Genomic DNA, 20222 nt, shown 5'->3' with positions numbered 1-20222 from the left:
TGCTCACCTGGACACAGAACTGTGAGGATTATATTTTCTGATTTCTCCAGTGTTCTCAATAGCACCACATCAACCCTGTTAAGGGGTATACTCAGTGATGTGCAGGAGGATAAGCCTATGGTGTCCTCAATAATGAAAGATCTGTTGGGCAGACCACAGTTTGTTAGACTCAAGGACTGTGTGAGCAACACTGTAGCACCACAAGGAACAGTCCTGTCTCCCCCTCTCTTTAACTCTGTGCAGCTCCAACTATAAATATAATAGCAGGTCATGTCACTTGTAGAAATTCTCAGATGACTCTGCATTTATGGGGTGTATTGATAAGGGGGGGCGTGTGAGACAGAGTCAGGTGGAGAGCTTTCTATCTTGGTTTAAAGAGAATTGTCTAGATCTTAATGTCAGCAAAACCAAGGAACTGGTTATTTACTTTAATCACACCAAAGAGCCTCAATGGGCAGTCACTATTTAGGGAGTGAATATAAAGGTGTCACATTCCTACAAGTACTTGGGGGTCCACATTAATGACAGATTACACTTGTCTCAGAACACAAAGAAAACACAGAAGGGCAGAGCAGGTACTTCTTCCTTAGGAGATTGTGTCCCTTTAATGTGGGAAGTAATGTTCTTCACGTTTTCTACAATCCTGTGATGGTCAGTGCAGTTTTCTACACCTGGTCATTTCACTTCAAGAGGGGCCAACTGAATCAATAAGCTAATTAAAAGGGCAGGCACAGTTATTTGATATATTCTGGACCCACCTGAGATAGTAGTGACGGACAGGATTAAAAAAAAATCTGAGTGCCTCTATGAACAATGCTACACATCCTCTCTCTCTTACATACTAACACTGAGGACTTTCAGCCAACGAATGATTCAGTAGAAGTGTGACAAGCAATGTGACGGGGGCTCCTTTATACCAGCAGCAATATGCCTGCTAAATGCTGACAGTCTAGTCAGAAGTTTTCTTTTCTTTATAAATCTATCATTTTAGTTATTCTGGTGTGGGTTCAGAGCATAGTGGAACCCCTGGAAATAGTAGTTAAGGAGAGAATTAAAACAAAACTCAGTGCCATTGTGAATTTTGTTGCACATCCTCTCTCCGACTCATCAACACTGAGGACTTTTAGTGAACAAATTATTCAGTGGAAGTGTGACCAGAAATGCTACAGGGGGATCCTTTACACCAACAGCAATATGCCTGCTAAATGCTGACAGTCTAGTCTTAAGTTTTCTTTTCTTTATAAATCTATATTTATAAAGCTATTCTGGTGTGGGTTCAGAGCATAGTGTGTGTATATATACCTAATTTTGTATTTATTTATTTAAAGAGCCGCTGTAAAAAGCCAAATTTCCCCCTTGGGGTAAAAAAGTTGACCGACCGACCGACCGACCGACCTACCGACCTACCTACCACAGCATATGGAGTCATGGAACTAATTGTCATTGTGCAAACAAGAAGGATGAATGGGGTCACCAAGCTTTATGACAGACAGGACTTCCTTTCCTGCTAAAGGGGATGCGGCAGTTCACAAGACATGTCCAATTTCTTTACTTACATTTTTATATAAATGGATGGCTCCTTGCAATTAAGCCACTATGGATAAGCACAGTTTCTTAACACAGCCATCTTCCAGGCATAAGATGCATACATTTTCTTTATCAAATAAACTTCTTATAACAGATTCTCTTCAGTTCACAGGATGGTTTCTAAAAAATGCAGTGGAGTGCCGTGTCATCTGCAAGAAGATGAACCATATTTGGCATGGCCTGAAGCCTTTTCCTCTCTTTCCTTGATTTTGTACCTACAGAAGGGTGACCAAGAGCTGGTGTGAAGGGGGTTTTAGACAGGTTTGTGCTGGTTTGTCCACCATATTCAAGAAGCAGGATTTTGGGACGGAAGCAGTGTTAACCTTTTGTTAACCCCTACAACACCACATCTCATACCTTATTTATAAATTTGCTTAGAACCCTATCTTTTTATAAATATGACAAATAAAAGCTACAAAGTTTGCAGATGCAAACAAAATGTGAAAAGAGTCAACCATTTTTTTCTCCTTCTACATTGCTATAGTACGACAGACAAACAAGTTGGGGATGCACCTGAAAAGCAGACTCATACATCTATCTATTCATCTCAGCTGTTGAGTCCCAAGATAACCGGGTCCACCACAGCAACATCAGGCAAAAGGAAAGTAATAAGCCTGGGTGGACAGCCCTGGGCACGCTTACATTAAGAACATAAGAAAATTCACAAACAAGAGTACCCCCATTCAGTCCATCAGGCTTGTTTGTTTGGCTAATAGCTAAGCTGTCCCAATCTTCTCAACCAGATACGACTTAAAGGTTGTCCAGGTTTCTATTTCTACTGCACGACTCCCATAACTCTGCATAAAGAAGTGATTCCTGGCTTCAAAAATGCACGTCACCAAATTTTCCACTGACGTCCCCGAGTATACTATTTGCTGTTTGCTGCTGGATCTACTTTAGCGATGACTTTGAGCATTTTGAAGACCCGGATTAGGTCCCCATGAAGCCTTCTCTGCTCAAACTAAACAGGTGTCATTCTCAAAGATTGTCACAATAGGACGTATCCTTAAATCCTGGGATGCATTTGGTTGCTCTCTTCTACACAGGTTCAGGGGCTGCTACATCTTTCTTGTAGTCTGTATACCAGAACTGCAAACAATATATATATATATATATATATATATATATATATATATATATATAAAAAAAAATGTTTTTTAAACAGTTAGATTCAACAAAAACCTCATTTATTTGGAACTCAAAACACCCACGTATCCGAAGAGCGACCCTACAAAGACCTCAGGCAGAAGGTGGCATGGCTTTACCTAATTTTCAGTTTTATTACTGGGCAGCAAACATACAAGCCATAAAAACCTGGACACAAAAAAATGAACATACACAGGCTTGGTTCACAATAGAAGTAAAATCCTGTAGTACTTCTTTATACTCCCTGCTCTGCGCTCCAATAAATGCAAGTTATCACCAATATACTAATAACCCAATTGTGTTTTACTCACTCAGAATATGGAACCAACTTAGAAAGCATTTTAAGATGGAAAATCTTTTATCCGCAGCACCTCTGCAAGAGAACCACCTCTTTCAACCCTCGCAAACATATCCAGTTTTTAATACCTGGAAAAGTTTTGGGATTAAAATGCTCAGAGATCTTTATATAGACAACATATTTCCATCTTTTGAACAATTACGCTCAAAATTCAACCTCCCAGCTACACATTTCTTTCACTATCTTCAAATTAGAAATTTTGTTAAACAGAAATTGCGCGATTTCCCCCACCTCGCACCCTCCACCATGCTGGAAAAAATACTGCTCAAATTTGGGGAATTAAACACCATTTCTGCATTATATAAAATCTTATTAGAGTCCCTACCTTTCAAAGATCCAAGAGGATATTGGGAAGAAGATCTCTTAATCAATATATCAGAAAAGGAGTGGAAGGTAGCAAAGCAGAGAATTCACTTGAGCTCCATATACGCAAGGCATAGAATTATTCAACTAAAAATTATATATCGAGCACATCTGTCTCGCTTAAAACTGTCCAAAATATTTCCAGGGCAAGATCCAACCTGCGAACGCTGCAACCAAGCTCCTGCCTCACTGGGTCACATATTCTGGGCCTGCACCAAATTAACATCATTTTGGACCAAAATTTTTAAGTGCCTTTCAGACAGCCTTGGGGTCACAATCCCTCCTAACCCATTAACAGCTGTGTTCTGTGTTCTTCCAGACGAACTTGAAGTGAAGAAGGACAAGCAAACGGTGATTGCATTCACTACACTTTTGGCACGCAGACTTATTCTGTTAAATTGGAAGAATCCTAAATCTCCTCTGATAAGTCAGTGGGAAACCGATGTTTTATATTATTTGAAATTGGAAAAAATCAAATTCTCAGTTAGAGGATCTGTACAAAATTTTTTCAAAACCTGGCAGGATCTAATCAATATTATTTTAGAATATGAGAAATAACTATTACCGCATTTAATTCCCTTCTCCATCTATTATTTACCTATATATTTATTTCTCCTTTTCTTTTATTTATTGTTGCCTTATTAAAAAGCCCTAAGCAATTCTCCTTTGGCTTAGCTCTCCTTCTCATGGGTGGGGTTTGATTTGTCTTCAATTTTGTTTGGTTATAAATTGATCTATTTGTATGGATTGATTACAATAAAAATTAATAAAAAAAAAAAGAATTGCAAACAGTATTCCAGATTACTTTACATATTTGACTTTTATCTTCAACAGTTTTTAGAAGATAACCTACCATTTTATTTGCCTTTTAATAACTTCTGGGCATTGCACAGATGATGAAAAAGTTGTTAAACACACATCCATCCACTGATATGGGCTGAATCAACCTTATAGGTACATCTTTAGGATATGAGAGAAAACCCTGCCCAGGCAGAAAGGACAACTCCACACATGGAGTGACAAGTTTTTATTATACTAACCCATTTTTTGGTGTAAAGGATGCTGACAAAAAAACCACACACACCATACACACTCACTTCCTAAAGCTGGTACTATGATGACAAAAAGGATGATGGTGTTTCACTTTGAATTCAAGTCCAGTGACTCAACCATAGTTCTAGAACGTCTGCAAATTATCTCAAGGACTGTAATTGTACATGAAAGACTGGTACTTTCAGTGTGGGCCACCTATGATACCATGACACTGTTCCAGAAACATTTAAAACACTGCAGGAAAGGATGCCCTGGACTTACCTTAGCCTTGCTCACCACATCACTGTCTGCTGCTCCTTTCTGCAAAGTCTCCTGCAGTGGTCCAATAGCTGCATCCACTGCCACCTTTAGACGACCCAGCATTTGCTTCTTATCTAAATCTGTTGTTTCGTTAAACTTTGCAGTAAAAGGCTGAGTAAAAGGTGGAAAGAAAAAGAAAAAATGAGTTACATGAACAGAATACATGGTAGAAACTTGCATGGACATGCAGGGATTTTTCCCGAAAATTCCCTTTAAAAAATGCTAATATCGATGAATAAATCTCTTAATTTGTAAAATTAAGTTTATCATAAAAAAAATCTTTTCCTGACTTTTAGACTTAAACATTATAAAATGGAAACAAAATTGGGAGACATCCTGTTTTTTTATTCATTTACGGTAAATGAAATATTCCACCCAAAGTGACATCTATATCGATATAAACCAAAAATCCAACGTCTGTCTGTCTGTCCGCTTTTCACGAGAGAACTACTTAATGGATTTAGATCAGGTTTTTTCTATAATTTGCTTGAACATTCTGGTTGATTTTGCGACTTCTCTCATCATGCTAAGTATCACAGTTCTCTTGCGGTACCAATTTATTTGAGAGAATCCGAGGGAGAGCCTGTGGGGCCCTCCTCACTCGCGCTCCAGCCTCTGTTCAAGTCAGTCTACCTCTCGTCACGTGTGGCAGTGTACCTTGCCTCAGCTTAGCTAGTGATACCTGTTTGTTCAGCAGACATCATCATCTAGAGATTGTTGAAGAGTAACGTAGGACATTTTTGATAGAGAGATCACAGCTACGTGTGTTTTAGAGAGTAGCTGATCACTGGCAGAGATATCACGGCCATGTGCTCTTCTCTCCACGTAGGGGACGCTCTCCCATTATAGCTAAACACGATCAGATACAGTGGCAACGTTTGACGTTTTCACTACTACGTGGGTGGAGCCACAGGAGACAGCTAGTTTTCTATAAAGTGGATTCAGAATGTATTCAGAGCCCTTCACTTTCTGCACACTTAATTATGTTGTAGCTTTAATTTTTAATGAATGAATTTGCTCAATCTACACTCAATAGACAATCATAAAAAACTGAAAACATTTTCAGAAAAATCTGCAAATTTTTTAAAAATCAAAAACTGAAGCCTCTGATTTCTAAAGGTATTCAAATCCTTTACTGCGGCATTCCTAATTGCGGTCAGGGGCACCTGGTTTGCTCGATTCTTCTTGAGATTTGCCTAGATTTTGACTGGAGTCCACCTGTGGCAAACTGAATTGATTGGACATCGTTTGAAAGGCATACAGTGCATCCAGAAAGTATTCACAGCTCATCACTTTTTCCACATTTTGTTATGTTACAGCCTTATTCCAAAATGGATTAAATTCATTTTTTTCCTCAGAATTCTACACACAACACCCCATAATGACAACGTGAAAAAAGTTTACTTGAGGTTTTTGCAAATTTATTAAAAATAAAAAAAACTGAGAAATGTACATAAGTATTCACAGCCTTTGCTCAATACTTTGTCGATGCACCTTTGGCAGCAATTCCAGCCTCAAGTCTTTTTGAATATGATGCCACAAGCTTGGCACACCTATCCTTGGCCAGTTTCGCCCATTCCTCTTTGCAGCACCTCTCAAGCTCCATCAGGTTGGATGGGAAGCGTCGGTGCACAGCCATTTTAAGATCTCTCCAGAGATGTTCAATCGGATTCAAGTCTGGGCTCTGGCTGGGCCACTCAAGGACATTCACAGAGTTGTCCTGAAGCCACTCCTTTGATATCTTGGCTGCGTGCTTAGGGTTGTTGTCCTGCTGAAAGATGAACCGTCGCCCCAGTCTGAGGTCAAGAGCGCTCTGGAGCAGGTTTTCATCCAGGATGTCTCTGTACATTGCTGCAGTCATCTTTCCCTTTATCCTGACTAGTCTCCCAGTCCCTGCCGCTGAAAAACATCCCCACAGCATGATGCTGCCACCACCATGCTTCATTGTAGGGATGGTGCCAGGTTTCCTCCAAACGTGACGCCTGGCATTCACACCAAAGAGTTCAATCTTTGTCTCATCAGACCAGAGAATTTTCTTTCTCATGGTCTGAGAGTCCTTCAGGTGCCCTTTGGCAAACTCCAGGCAGACTGCCATGTGCTTTTTACTAAGGAGTGGCTTCCGTCTGGCCACTCTACCATACAGGCCTGATTGGTGGATTGCTGCAGAGATGATTGTCCTTCTGGAAGGTTCTCCTCTCTCCACAGAGGACCTCTGGAGCTCTGACAGAGTGACCATCGGGTTCTTGGTCACCTCCTTGACTAAGGCCCTTCTCCCCCGATCGCTCAGTTTAGATGGCCGGCCAGCTCTAGGAAGAGTCCTGGTGGTTTCGAACTTCTTCCATTTATGGATGATGGAGGCCACTGTGCTCATTGGGACCTTCAAAGCAGCAGAAATTTTTCTGTAACCTTCCCCAGATTTGTGCCTCGAGACAATCCTGTCTCGGAGGTCTACAGGCAATTCCTATGACTTCATGCTTGGTTTGTGCTCTGACATGAACTGTCAACTGTGGGACCTTATATAGACAGGTGTGTGCCTTTCCAAATCATGTCCAATCAACTGAATTTACCACAGGTGGACTCCAATTAAGCTGCAGAAACATCTCAAGGATGATCAGGGGAAACAGGATACACCTGAGCTCAATTTTGAGCTTCATGGCAAAGGCTGTGAATACTTATGCACATGTGCTTTCTCAATTTTTTTATTTTTTATAAATTTACAAAAATCTCAAGTAAACTTTTTACACGTTGTCATTATGGGGTGTTGTGTGTAGAATTTTGAGGAAAAAAATGAATTTAATCCATTTTGGAATAAGACTGTAACATTAAAAAATGTGGAAAAAGTGATGTGCTGTGAATACTTTCCGGATGCACTGTATGTGCCTCTGTGTATGGAAGGCTCCACAATTCATTGTGCATGTCAGGATAAAAACAAACGCATGAAGTTCAAGGAACTCACTGTAGACCTCTGTGGTAAAAAAATGTGATGAGGCAAGAAGAGCCTTGGTCAGGGAAGTAACTAAGAACCCAATGGTCACACTAACAGTGCCCTATCAGTCAGATGTTTCTGGTAATATGGTTAGACGAAAGCTGCTTTTGAGTAAAAGGCATGGCAGCTGAAAGGACTCTAAAAGCATGAAAAAAAGATTTTTTGGCCTGATGAGACAAAAAAGCGAATTCTCTGGGCAGAACTCCAATGCCTATATCTGATGAAGACTGGGCACTGCTCATGATATGCCTAATACATCATCCCTATGGTGAAGTATGGTGGTGGCAGCATCATGCTGTGGGGCTGCCTTCCAGCCACAGGGAAAGGAAGACTATAGTCGGAATGGAAGGAGGAAGGAACACAGCCAAATACAAGAGGTGGAAGAAAACCTGCTCCAGAGCACACGTCACCTCAGAGTGGGGCAACAGTTCACCTTTCAGAATGACAATCACCTGAGGGCCAACACAACTCTGGAGTGGCTTCAGGACAAGTCCCTGAGTGTCCTTAAGTGGACCAGACTTTAACCCCATAGAACATCAGTGGAGGGACCTGAAGATGGCAGGTATCTAACAGAAGTTGAGAGGATCTGCCCGGAATTATGGGATAAACTGCTCAAATCCAGGTATGCAAAGCTTTTAGATACTTACCTAAGAAAACTCGAAGATGCCAAAGGGGTTTCTACAAAGCACTAAATTAAGGGTCTGAATACTTCTAGAAATTATAAATTTCAGTTTTTGATTTTTAATAAATTTGCACAACTTTATTTTGAAAACATGTTTTCACTTTGTCATTATGGATTATTGAGTGTAGATTGATGAGCAAAAATGGTAAATGTATCTATTTAAAATTAAATCTACAACACGATCAAGTGTTCAGAAAGTGAAAGGAACTGAATACTTTCTGAATCCACTGCATGCTACTTACCTTTTGTGGTCTGTAGTTATGGCAGAGAACAATATTTCATTTCAAATTTTCATGGAGAACAGACATCACAGCATTTAAGATATAACAGAAGCCTATAATGTGCAAAACGCATGCATTTTTACCTAAAATACTGCTAAATAAACACTCCTGGAAAATCAGCAGTACACACATAGGGAGTGCATTCACATAGGATCGACCTACTGAATTGAAGACCAGGGACTTCGCCTCATTTCATTGGTCAAGAGTTCTGTTCTCAATTCAAAAGCTCAAAAGTGGTATTTAACAATATTTTAGCAACAAATTTGTGCGTTTTGAATGTTGTGAGGCTACAAATGGATTACTTGACATACGAATTATGTGACAGAAGTAATGTGAGATTTTTTTCATGGATGGTTTTTATACAGTTTACTATAGTTCAGTGTTGGTCTCCATGGACATCCATCCCATCAGAAAGTTTACTATCTCTGTACTCCATGAAAACCTGAAATTAAAAATTATGGGGTAACATATAAAAAAATGGCGGCATGGTGGCGCAGTGGGTAGCACTGCTGCCTCGCAGTTGGGAGACCTGGGTTCGCTTCCCGGGTCCTCCCTGCGTGGAGTTTGCATGTTCTCCCCGTGTCTGCGTGGGTTTCCTCCGGGCGCTCCGGTTTCCTCCCACAGTCCAAAGACATGCAGGTTAGGTGGATTGGAGATTCTACATTGGCCCTAGTGTGTGCTTGGTGTGTGGGTGTGTTTGTGTGTGTCCTGCGGTGGGTTGGCACCCTGCCCAGGTTTGGTTCCTGCCTTGTGCCCTGTGTTGGCTGGGATTGGCTCCAGCAGACCCCCGTGACCCTGTGTTTGGATTCAGCGGGTTGGAAAATGGATGGATGGATGGATATAAAAAAATTAATATTGTGATGGACAGCCTATATGTGCGGGTGTCATGGCCAGGACTGAACAGGAATCTTTACCTTGGTCTAGAGGCTATTATAGGGCAGGGGAAGGCAGCTTACTTGGTTCCTTCTCTAAGACACTGGATAGCAGCGAGCCCAGACTGGGATTCCCGCATGGACACCCGTATCCATGCTAGGAACTGTAGTCTCAGAGGGCAGCTTTGTTGGATTCTGTAGGGTTTGCTGGGGGAGCTGATGGGATTGGGAATCCCAACTCTGGGGCTTTACCCTCCCCGGAAGTGCCTCAGACCCACAGTTCCAAGTCACTGAAAGTACTACCAGGCATGGGATAAAAGGAGTAGCCCCACTTCAATTGGGGAGCCAGAGTCAGGAGGAAGAGAGCAAAGTTTTCTGGATAAACAGGGGGATCTGCAAGAAGAGATGACAGAAGTTTATTGGCTGCTGTACGTTTGGTATTGCAGTGTGGGGAATGATTCCCTGTAAGAGTTTCTCATCAGTAAAATCCTATGTTCATTGAAGAACTTGTGACTGAGCCTTTGTGTTGAGTGTTTGATGAGCTGCAGTGCCCCCTGGTGGCCACAAGATATATATTTTTGGGTGGAGTATTCTTTAAAGGTCACTGTAGTACCAAGAGAGTAAAGCATTAAGGTATGCTCCACTCAAAAATTATTATTTATATATATATATATATATATATATATATATATATATATATATATATATATATATATATATATATATATATATATATATATATATATAATATAATGTTACACATCTTGAATTGTTTGTAGTGATTGGTGAGAACATTTTTTACATTCATTTTTTCATGGAGAAGGGAGGCGACAAAACTGACCAACAGCAAACAATATCAAAACATTTTTTGAAAAAATTCCATATTATTTGTGTTGCACAATTCAAATATTAAATACCCAATCATATCATCACAATATCCTCAACACATACATTTTTACTAAAATACTGTAAAATAAACCATACCTAGAAAATCTTCTCATGCACAATACTGAAACGATGTTCAAATGACATTAGGCTTTTGAAATGAAGACTCATCTCTCCCCTTCTAGTGTCTGTACAGATTTTCCTTCAAGCACACCGGCTTTGTACTCACATCCCCAAAGATGGGTGCACATTAGGTTACTTGGAAATACTGAGCTTGTGTGTATGTGTGTGTGTGTGTGTGTAAGGAGACCTCACAATAGACTGATGTCCTGTTCAGGGCTGTTTCCTACCCCAAGTCCACTGCTGCTGGAATAGGCTTTGTCATACTATGACCCTTAACTGGATTAAGCCAGTTTCACATTGCTTGCATAAAAGCAGCACATTCTGAATTCACAATGGGTTTGAAAGAATATTCAGTTCCTAACCCGACCACAAATTTCCCGTAAGACCTTGAATGAGTTATTCTGTTGGATGCAACCCCAAATGTAGAAATATATTCATTAGTATAAGACACATGTCCAATAAATAAACAGAATGTTATGCAAGAATACTCACCTTTAAAGCAGTTTGAACATCGTCAAGTAACTGAGCTGGGCTGTTTTTCTTTTCTTTGTATTGTTCAAACAGGTAGTTCTGCCGGGCCCTTTTGATGATCTGAGATAAACAAATTTAACATAAGTATTGAGTTTCCCACATTGAATTTAATTCCCACATTGAATTTAAGTTTGCGCACTCCACCAATCATTCTGTCTGTTAATCAAGTTACCAGTAGTCTTTATGTCACTCTTCGCTGTCAACTTTCCAACAGTGTTCAGAAGTCATTAAGAAGGCAAATAGAATATTAGATTACATAACATGATGTGTGGAGTACAAGTCACAGGAGGTTCTGCTCAAGCTTTATAACACACTGGCGAGGCCTCATCTGGAGTACTGGGTGCAGTTTTGGTCTCCAGGCTACAAAAGGATACAGCAGCACTAGAAAAGGTCCAGAGAAGAGCAACTAGGCTGAGTCCAGGGCTACAGGGGATGAATTATGAGGAAAAATTAAAAGTGCTGAGCCTTTACAGTTTAAGCAAAAGATTAAGAAGTGACATGACTTAAGTCTTTAAGATTATGAAGGGAATTAGTTCAGTGGATCGAGACTGTTATTTTAAAATGAGATCATCAAGAACACGGGGACACAGTTGGAAACTTGTTAAGGATAAATTAGAAAGTTTTTCTTTACACAGAGAACCACAGAAACATTGAATAAGTGACCAAGTAGTATGGTGGACAGTAGGACTTTAGGAACTTTCAAAACTAGACTTGATGTTCTTTTAGAAGAATTAAGTGGATAGAACTGGCAAGCTTTGTTTAGCTGAATGGCCTGCTCCCATCTAGATTGTTCTAATGTTCTAATGGACTGTTGTTTCAGGAATGCTTTACAGTACTAGTCAAAAGTCTGGACAGACTCAGAAATGTTCATTCTTTTGATAGAAACTTAAACCTTTTCTGAACATACCATTAAAATTGATTTAAAAATACAGCCAAGGCATTATTAGTGTGTACTGTATAAAGGCTATTACTCCTTGAAATGATTATTCACATATGGCTTTAGAGCCCCATTTTCAGCAGCTACTCCTTCGATGTCCTAATGGCATACTCACTCAGCTTATCCTTAATTAATCATATGTTAATGCTAATTGGTTATTAGAGAAACGTTTGCAATTGCATTAGCACTGCTGAAACTTGTTATTCTGATCACTTGGGTTGTAAGACACTGCAATTCCTAAAGTTCAGTTCTAGGTTAAAAAATGGCCAAAATAACAGCTTTCTCAATAAACAAGTCAGTCAATTGTTTTTTTTTCCCAGAAATAATCTTATTCCATGTGCCAGTGTGCCAAGAAACTGAAGATTTCATATAAAGGGGTCTATTACTGTCCTAAGAGAAGAGGGTGAACTGGGTCTGTCCAGGATAGAAGAACAAAGAGAAGACCCAGAGGGTAGGGATGGGAATCGAAAACCGGTTCTTGTTGAGAACCGGTTCCCACTGTTTCAATTCCTTGGAATTGTTTGCCATTTTTGCAAACGATTCCCCTATCGATTCCAGTCGCCTCGAATGACGTCACCACGTTGCGTAGCGTCATTTACCCAGCAGGAAACATGGCGCCTAAGCGGCACAAACGTTCAAAAGTTTGGTTATACTTTACGAGAAAGGATGACAACAGGGCAACTTGCAATACTTGGAAAGTAGATATTTCATCAAAGGGAGGAAACACTACGAATATGCAAAAGCATTTGCTCACAAAACACGCGATAACCTTAAATGAATGTCGTGTTTTTGATCAGACTAGTGAATCTCAACCCAGCAGCAGCGGTAATGTTTGCACGTCCCCTCCCGTTAATACGGCAGGTAACTAATCAACTAACATTGTATATTATGTTAGCGCAATTTGCCTTATTGCAAAGCCTGCTATTACTGTGCATTGCATTTAGATGACCATGACGAGAGAGACAGACAGAGTCTGGCTGTCTCAGATGCTGGCAGTTCTCGCTGCAGTCTACCGGTAGCTTCTCCTTTCACAGAGGCAGGGAAAAGTAAAATGACACAGGCCAGGATAGACGAATGTCACCGAGCAGTGACTAAGTTTGTGGTAAAAGGCTTGCACCCATTTGCCACAGTAGATGCCCCCGATTTTCGGTAAGTGAATGTGTTTAATTGTAGGCTAAGTCAGGGAATGTCAAAGTTGCATGTTCTCCTCTTACCAGATGTTTCATCCGTTTCCATTTATATATCTTTTAGAGAAATGACAAAGACTCTGAACCCTAAGTACAAAGCCCCAAACAGAGACAGTTTAACCAACCACTTGATCCCTGTTTGGTATGCGGTCGAAAAGGCAAATCTGATTTCTGAGCTGAAACATGTGTTGAAGGCAGCCATCACTGCAGATGGATGGACAAGTTTTAGACAAGATCATTACCTCACAGTAACGCTGCATTATGTCAGGAATGGCCAGGCTCAAGAAAAAGTCCTCAAAACCAAACCAGTGTACCAGGCACAGACAGGGACAGCTGTAGCAGAGGAGACTGATGAGATCTTGGAGGAGTATGGTATCAAAGACAAGGTTGTGGCAGCCACTGTTGATAATGCGGCCAACATGGATGTAGCTGTCAAAAAGCTACAAATTCTCAAGTTTCCATGCTTTGCACACACCCTGAACCTTGGAGCTCAGAAGCTCTACAACTGTCCTGCCATTTCCAACTGGGCAGCAAGAATTCGCTCTGTGATTGTATGGATGAAGAGGTCCCACATGGCAAAAGTGGTCCTGAAGGAGAAGCAAGAATTGCTCAGTAAACATAGTAAATAGTTTTTTAAGATTGTGTACATGTAAATCATTAGATCATGATCAAATTAAATTCATAAACTAAGATAAGGAATATTACATTAGCATTTAAGTTGTGGATGTGTTACCCCTCAGAGCTGCCCAAGCATATGCTCCTCCTAGATGTAAAGACCAGATGGAACTCTCTGTATTTGATGATGGAGAGATTCTGCGAGCAGTTTCCTGCCATCCAGGCTGCAGCCATCGATCCACGGATAAGAAAGTCCATGGAAAAGGAAAGGTGAGTAGTATTGAAAAATAATGATAATATGGCTTAACTTGGACTCAGGTTTTATTTTTGTTTGTTTTATGCAACATATCTGTTGTATTTTTGTTTTGTTGATATTGCAGACTGGCTAAAATGGGCAATGATGACTTAAGAAAAGCAGAGGAGTTTGGGCTGCTCATGTGGAAGCACTACACCTCCACACTAGCAGTCTCCAGCGACAAAAGTCCGACCTGTGGTGAGATTTTGCCCATCCTGCAAAAGCTACAGCAACACTACACCATACAAGAAGATGACTCTGCCTTCACAAGGAGCATAAAGGAGAACATTTGGAAAGATCTTTCCAAACGATACCAGGTACAATTGATGATTTATTTATCATAAATAAAATGACAGTTATAAATACTTAAGGATAGTCATGATGTCACATTTTCCTCCCTTTTAAAAATTTAAGGACGCTGATATCCAGAGATTCCTGGAGGAGGCCACCATCTTGGACCCCCGATTTAAATCCAAAGTGGATAAGGATTAAGTCTGGGACAGGATCAGGGAAGCAACAATTGCAGCAAACACAGAGGCAGGAGCAGATGAGGTATTTCAATATGACAGTGTCTTTCATTGTAGCACATTTCCATTGTGAGAGTGAGACCTTTCATCTATGGATCTGTGGTACTTAGTTTGATTTGTTTGTTTATTTGTCACTTTCTACTCAAGCACTTGGAGCAAGGAGACACACAGGGAGAGTTGTTCGAAGATGAAGATGAGGATGAAGAAGACTATGTAAGTCTACCTCATTGTGATGATAATTTAGATGTCATGGATTGTTCATTTTTTGCTTAATTTTTTATTATGTCCATTTCATTTCAGGCGCCACCAGTAAAGCAAAAAAAAAAAACAGCCTTGGAGGAACTCTTTGAAGAGGAGGACAATGAGTTGCAATCATTCCAACAACGGCAGCCCGTTCTTTCCCTGGCCCAGAGAGTGGATCAGGAGATCCAGCTGTATGGAAGCCTAACCCCCATCCCCTGCAAGAATAACGCCACCCTATGGTGGTGGAGAAAGAGAGAGACTCTGCCCCTGCTGTCAGGACTGGCTGAAAGCTTTCTGTGTGTGCAGGCATCCTCCACCCCGTCGGAGAGGGTGCTCTCCACAGCTGGAGAGATCATAAGTCCAGAAAGATCATGTATCCTTCCTAAAAAAGCAGATATGCTTATATTTCTGCAAAAGAATTGTTAATTCTCCATAGTTGATGGTTGCAGAATTGCACAGTGCACAGTTCCATTGGACTTGAGTTGACTGTATTTGTTGCTGGCTGATGTAGTTTTATTTTTGAGTGCTCAGCTCATATATACTTTTAAAAAGGAGAGTGTCAATGTTACTGGACATTCTTGTGTAATTGCCACAGAATAATTTATGTTATACTTTGTTATTGCTACAGAAGAATATTTATTTTATTATTATTTTACATTTACAAATTTTTTTCTGGGGACCCCGTGGCTCCCCTTCGAGGAGCCGTAGGCTGTGGATCTCTTAAGATCTCACTGTTGGGTTTGTAAGGTCATGCTACTCCTAAATTTCTATCTTGTTCAAAGATAAGATATAAAACAAAGTTCTAAGCTAATCGACCTGTGTGTTCTCCTTTTTTAAAAATAAGAATCGATAGGAGAATCGATAAAGAATCGAATTGTTAAACAGAATCGAAAATGGAATCGGAATCGTGAAAATCTTATCAATTCCCATCCCTACCAGAGGGACAACCAAATTAGACAATAAGGACATCAGAGTGTGTAGTTTGAGAAGCAAATGACTTACAGGTCCTCAGTTGGCCTCTTTCTGAAATATACTGCAAATAGCAGTGTGATCTACAACAAAGAAAAGACGACTCCGGGATGCTGGCCTAAAAAACAGAGTTTCAAAGAAAAGGCCATATCTGAAACTCGCAGATAAGAAGAAAAGGTAAAATGGACAAAAAACACAGACATTGGAAGGAAGATGAGTGGAAAAGCATATTACTGTCAACATCCTGAAGTCATCTTTGCTCTGTTACAGATGACAGTGGCATTTGATGTGTATTGAATGAAGAAGCCAACTGAGGACCTGTAACAGGTTTAACAAGTCTGCAAGCAAAACAGTCTGACTTGGCTCTTAAGCTAACCAGCTTATTGTTTACTAAGCACAAAAGAGAAGATTCTTCTTTATCAATATGATCACCTCCGTATTATTGAAGACTATCTGGTCTTCTTCTAAATCAAAAGGTGATCTGCTGTACTTAACAAAAGCTCACTTGGGGTCATCACTCATTCAAAGAGCATCTGCCGATATTAAATTAATGACAAAGTGAAAAGCCCAAAATCATTATAGCAGCTTCTCTCTTATTTTCAGTCTGTCCGCATTCTTTTCTCTGTCAGTTGCAGGTCCCCTTTTTTCCACTCTGCATTCAGCATGTCAACATATTCATCTGCTTTTCCTTTCCACGCATAAAGAGGACTACTCCGATTCCTGCACTTCAGTTTATTACGCCACTTTGTTTAATGTGAAAGACATTATTTCAATTTGGACAGCAATTAGGAGAGAAACCTACAGGCAATCTTTCCGGGAACAAAACTACATTACATGTGCATTTCCTCAAGTCCTGTCATACTTTGCTTAGATGAGCACAACTAATTTAATCACCATAATATTTGGGACAGCAGAGGCAATTCGAGGACTTTCAGAATCATCTCGAGTGAAAATCAACTGTTCTATTGGAGCATTAAGAAAATTTTCACATAGTTAAACTTGAAAAGCTTTATCAACTTTAATTAATTCTCACAGATTGCACCTTTCATCCCCAGTATCCTCTCTACTCTGGGCATTTCCAGTTGTTTATATGCTTTTGTAATTTAGAGTTCAAAACACCATGGGTACTAAAAAACATAACACCCTAATAGTGTTCTTCATGTGGACAGTGTCATGGTCTGCCCAGAATCAAACTGTGAGATTTCCGCCTTGCTTTTTATTTTCTCAGATTTTCAGGATTTGAATTAGCTTTAATCTTTCTAACTGATTTATAATTGTGATTTTCTGCTTTTCAGTTCATTACTAAGTTTAGTAATTCCCTGGAGTATAAGCTAATCATGCCTTTTTTTCTCTTGTTTTGTTTTTAGGTACCATTCGGCTTTAAGAAAGCATAGTGGGGGTGGGGTTGTTCTATGTTCTAGTTGCCACAGACTAGCTGTTCCCATATTTGCAGAGTGAGAGTTACCAAGTACAGACAGTGATCTGAAAGGAATGGACTCTGCCAAGGCTGCATCCTCTCCTGTTCTTGATTTCCATGGTGAGGATATCAAGGCACAGTTCAGATCTGGAGGGTTCACAGTTTGAGAACCTAATGGTCACTGTTTGCAACTAATGTTAGTTCTTCTTGGCCTCATCAGATCTAAAGTGCACCCTAACGTGGTTGACAGATGATGACATTTTGGATGAGCGTTAACACCTTCAAATCAGAAGTCATGATGCTTCCTAAAAAACAGTTGTTTTGCTCCATGCAGGTAAGCTTTAAACAAATGCCTCAATTTGAGGTAGTTTGGGATAGTTTTTCCCAAATAGTTTGGGATCTTTTTCCAAAGTGAGGGTAGATATGATTCTGTGACTGACAAAAAAATTGGTGGCGTTTCACCAGATTTATGAATATTGTACCACACTGTGGTGTTGAAGTGGGTGTTAAGACCATGGATCTATCAGTTTGGTAGTCAGTCAACATTCCATTCACTTCGTCATAATGAGCTCCAAGAAGCGAATAAAAGAGTGGAATTGCAAGTACAAGTAGCCAAAAAGAAGTTCCTGTATAGGATTGCTAGGGTCAACCTCCATGACTGGGTGAGGAGCTTGGCAATACGGAATGAATGCAGAATAAAGCTGCTGTTTTTCAGATTAGATCAGGTGTATAGACAGTTGAGGTGGTTTGGGCATGTAGTTAGGATACTACTGGACAACTCCATTGGACGGTGTACAAGATATGGCCTGGGACATGCTGGAGGCATTACCCTTCAGGACTGTGCTGGGACCATATACTGAAATGTAAGAGGTATGGTGACTAACATTAAGCACAGAGTAGTGGGTCCTGCACTTCTGGATGTCATACTTATTTATATGAACGTCACCCATTAATGTGATATTATTCACCATGAACTACAATGAACAGATATTAACTTAAAATGCATCACTATTATAAAACATTTTTAAGGACATGATAATTATACTTTTTTAAAATAAGATTGAAATACCTTACCTTATCATCAATGTCTGTGATGTTCATACAGTAAAATACATCATATTTGAAATAATTTAATAAAATTCTTCTGAGAATGTCAAAAGATATATATGACCTGAAAAAGAGATAAAAATGCCAAATACTATATGATAGGTCATTTCTTTTATTTACACAGATTACCACTCATACATTTTCTGGGCCAATCTATTCCTAAGGGGAAAGCTGGAATAAGCCCTGGCCCTACACATACACACTCACAGCCGGCCAATTTGAGCTGTATCAACACTACTAGGTTTTCATTTAAAAATGGTGTTTCAAAAAGGATTGGAACTCCGCCATACAGAGAATACACTCTCTCTCTATAAGCACCAAGCATTCCATAATTCAACTAAAGGACTATCATCAATCACATTTAAATGTACCCAGGGCAAGGTCCAATTTGTGAGCACTGCCGACTAGCTCATCTAAGTCATGTTTTTGATTTTTGTTTGTTTTAATTATTTCCTTTGTACTTATATTATTCTTTTGTTTTCTCTGTATTGCTTGTATATTTGCCAATCTTAGAAAGTAATGTTAATGTTAAATTCATTTAAGTGTTTGCTTAATTTCAATAGAATATCAGTTTCTCATAGTTACTTAGAATACAGTATCATATTTTTCTTCCTGTAAGTTAACATGAAATAGAACTTTCTTTGTTTTATCTGTAAAACTGAGTGTTCATTAAGCCAGTTGGGAAATTGCTTCATTGCTAGCATGGACTGTTAAAAATGTTTGCAAATGGGAGATTGCCATACAGTTTTCTGACCATTTTTAATATGAACAGTCCACTCGTAATATGACCATATGACCAAACTTAGAGAGAAATGAAACAAGATAAATAAGCATTTAACAGAACTTTTCATAAATAAGAACTTTTCTTTTCCTTTCTTTGGTATCATTTTTTTCTCTATTTTTGTGTGAATTGTTCTGCTTTGAATTTACTAAAACTTTTAAAATGAAGATATGTGGTCTGTGGAATTATTTGAGAAGGTGTCATACTATGGTCGGAACTGTCCTATGAAGCAAACGTAAAGCTGCAGAACTTTGGTAATTTCGAACAAACACAGCTAAATGGTTGCATCTGCTATGTTATTATTACTTGTTTGATTGAGCACCATGCTATTGTAATGTTCTAGTTTGCAAAAATGCAAAATATATAGTTTTTGAATGAAAATGATCTCCTTTCACATCAAAATGCACAGGATATAGCCATTTGCCTACACTGCATAGATCAGCTGAAAAAGGAAAAGGATGCGTCTGCCTTGAAGTTAATATGCCGGCTATGGGATTTATCACAAACCTGTATTGGTCGGTAAATTATTTGCCTTTTGCACATATATGCAGCAAACTGTGCAAAATGCAACTTTGCATTAGGCATGTAGGTAAGCAACACAACAAGCGCCATAGAGAGCAGGGTCTCTTTGTCCGCTGTGATGGAATGATTTCCTTTTATGAAGGGGGTGACAAATCAGGGAATGAGACATAGCAATGAGCAGGATCAAATGAGGGAAGCACTTCTTTGTAATCACCCTTCCAAGTGTTTTTAGAAATACATAGCTCTGGGGAGTGTTTTAAAAAATCCTCCATTCTTGCCGATTTAAAACCACAGTATAGGCAAAAAGTGAAAATGGAGAGTAATGTTTTCATTTTTAAACAAAAACATACTAGTGTCGATGTAGCCTTATTATTACCAATAAACAACTTTGTATTGTGGGGTGGAAACTCAGAACCCCTGGAAAACTCATTCAGACATGAGGAGAACATGTGAAC

General features: G+C 39.6%; 1 protein-coding gene across 2 annotated transcripts in view; it reads right to left on the bottom strand.

Moving 5' to 3' along the window:
* The window catches only part of cars1 (cysteinyl-tRNA synthetase 1), a 118335-nt gene that overhangs the window by 72694 nt on the left and 25419 nt on the right, over positions 1–20222 (bottom strand). For both annotated transcript variants that reach the window (XM_028796020.1, XM_051923454.1), the window contains 3 exons: positions 18432–18528; positions 11129–11227; positions 4769–4918 (listed from right to left, as the gene is read on the bottom strand). In XM_028796020.1, coding sequence (XP_028651853.1) covers positions 4769–4918; positions 11129–11227; positions 18432–18528 — 346 coding nt within the window. The remainder of the gene's footprint in view (positions 1–4768; positions 4919–11128; positions 11228–18431; positions 18529–20222) is intronic.

Source organism: Erpetoichthys calabaricus, chromosome 2, assembly GCF_900747795.2.
Source record: "Erpetoichthys calabaricus chromosome 2, fErpCal1.3, whole genome shotgun sequence".
Taxonomy (NCBI): domain Eukaryota; kingdom Metazoa; phylum Chordata; class Cladistia; order Polypteriformes; family Polypteridae; genus Erpetoichthys; species Erpetoichthys calabaricus.
The sequence above is the reverse complement of the archived record's forward strand: the minus strand, read 5'-3'. Positions and strand labels throughout refer to the sequence as shown.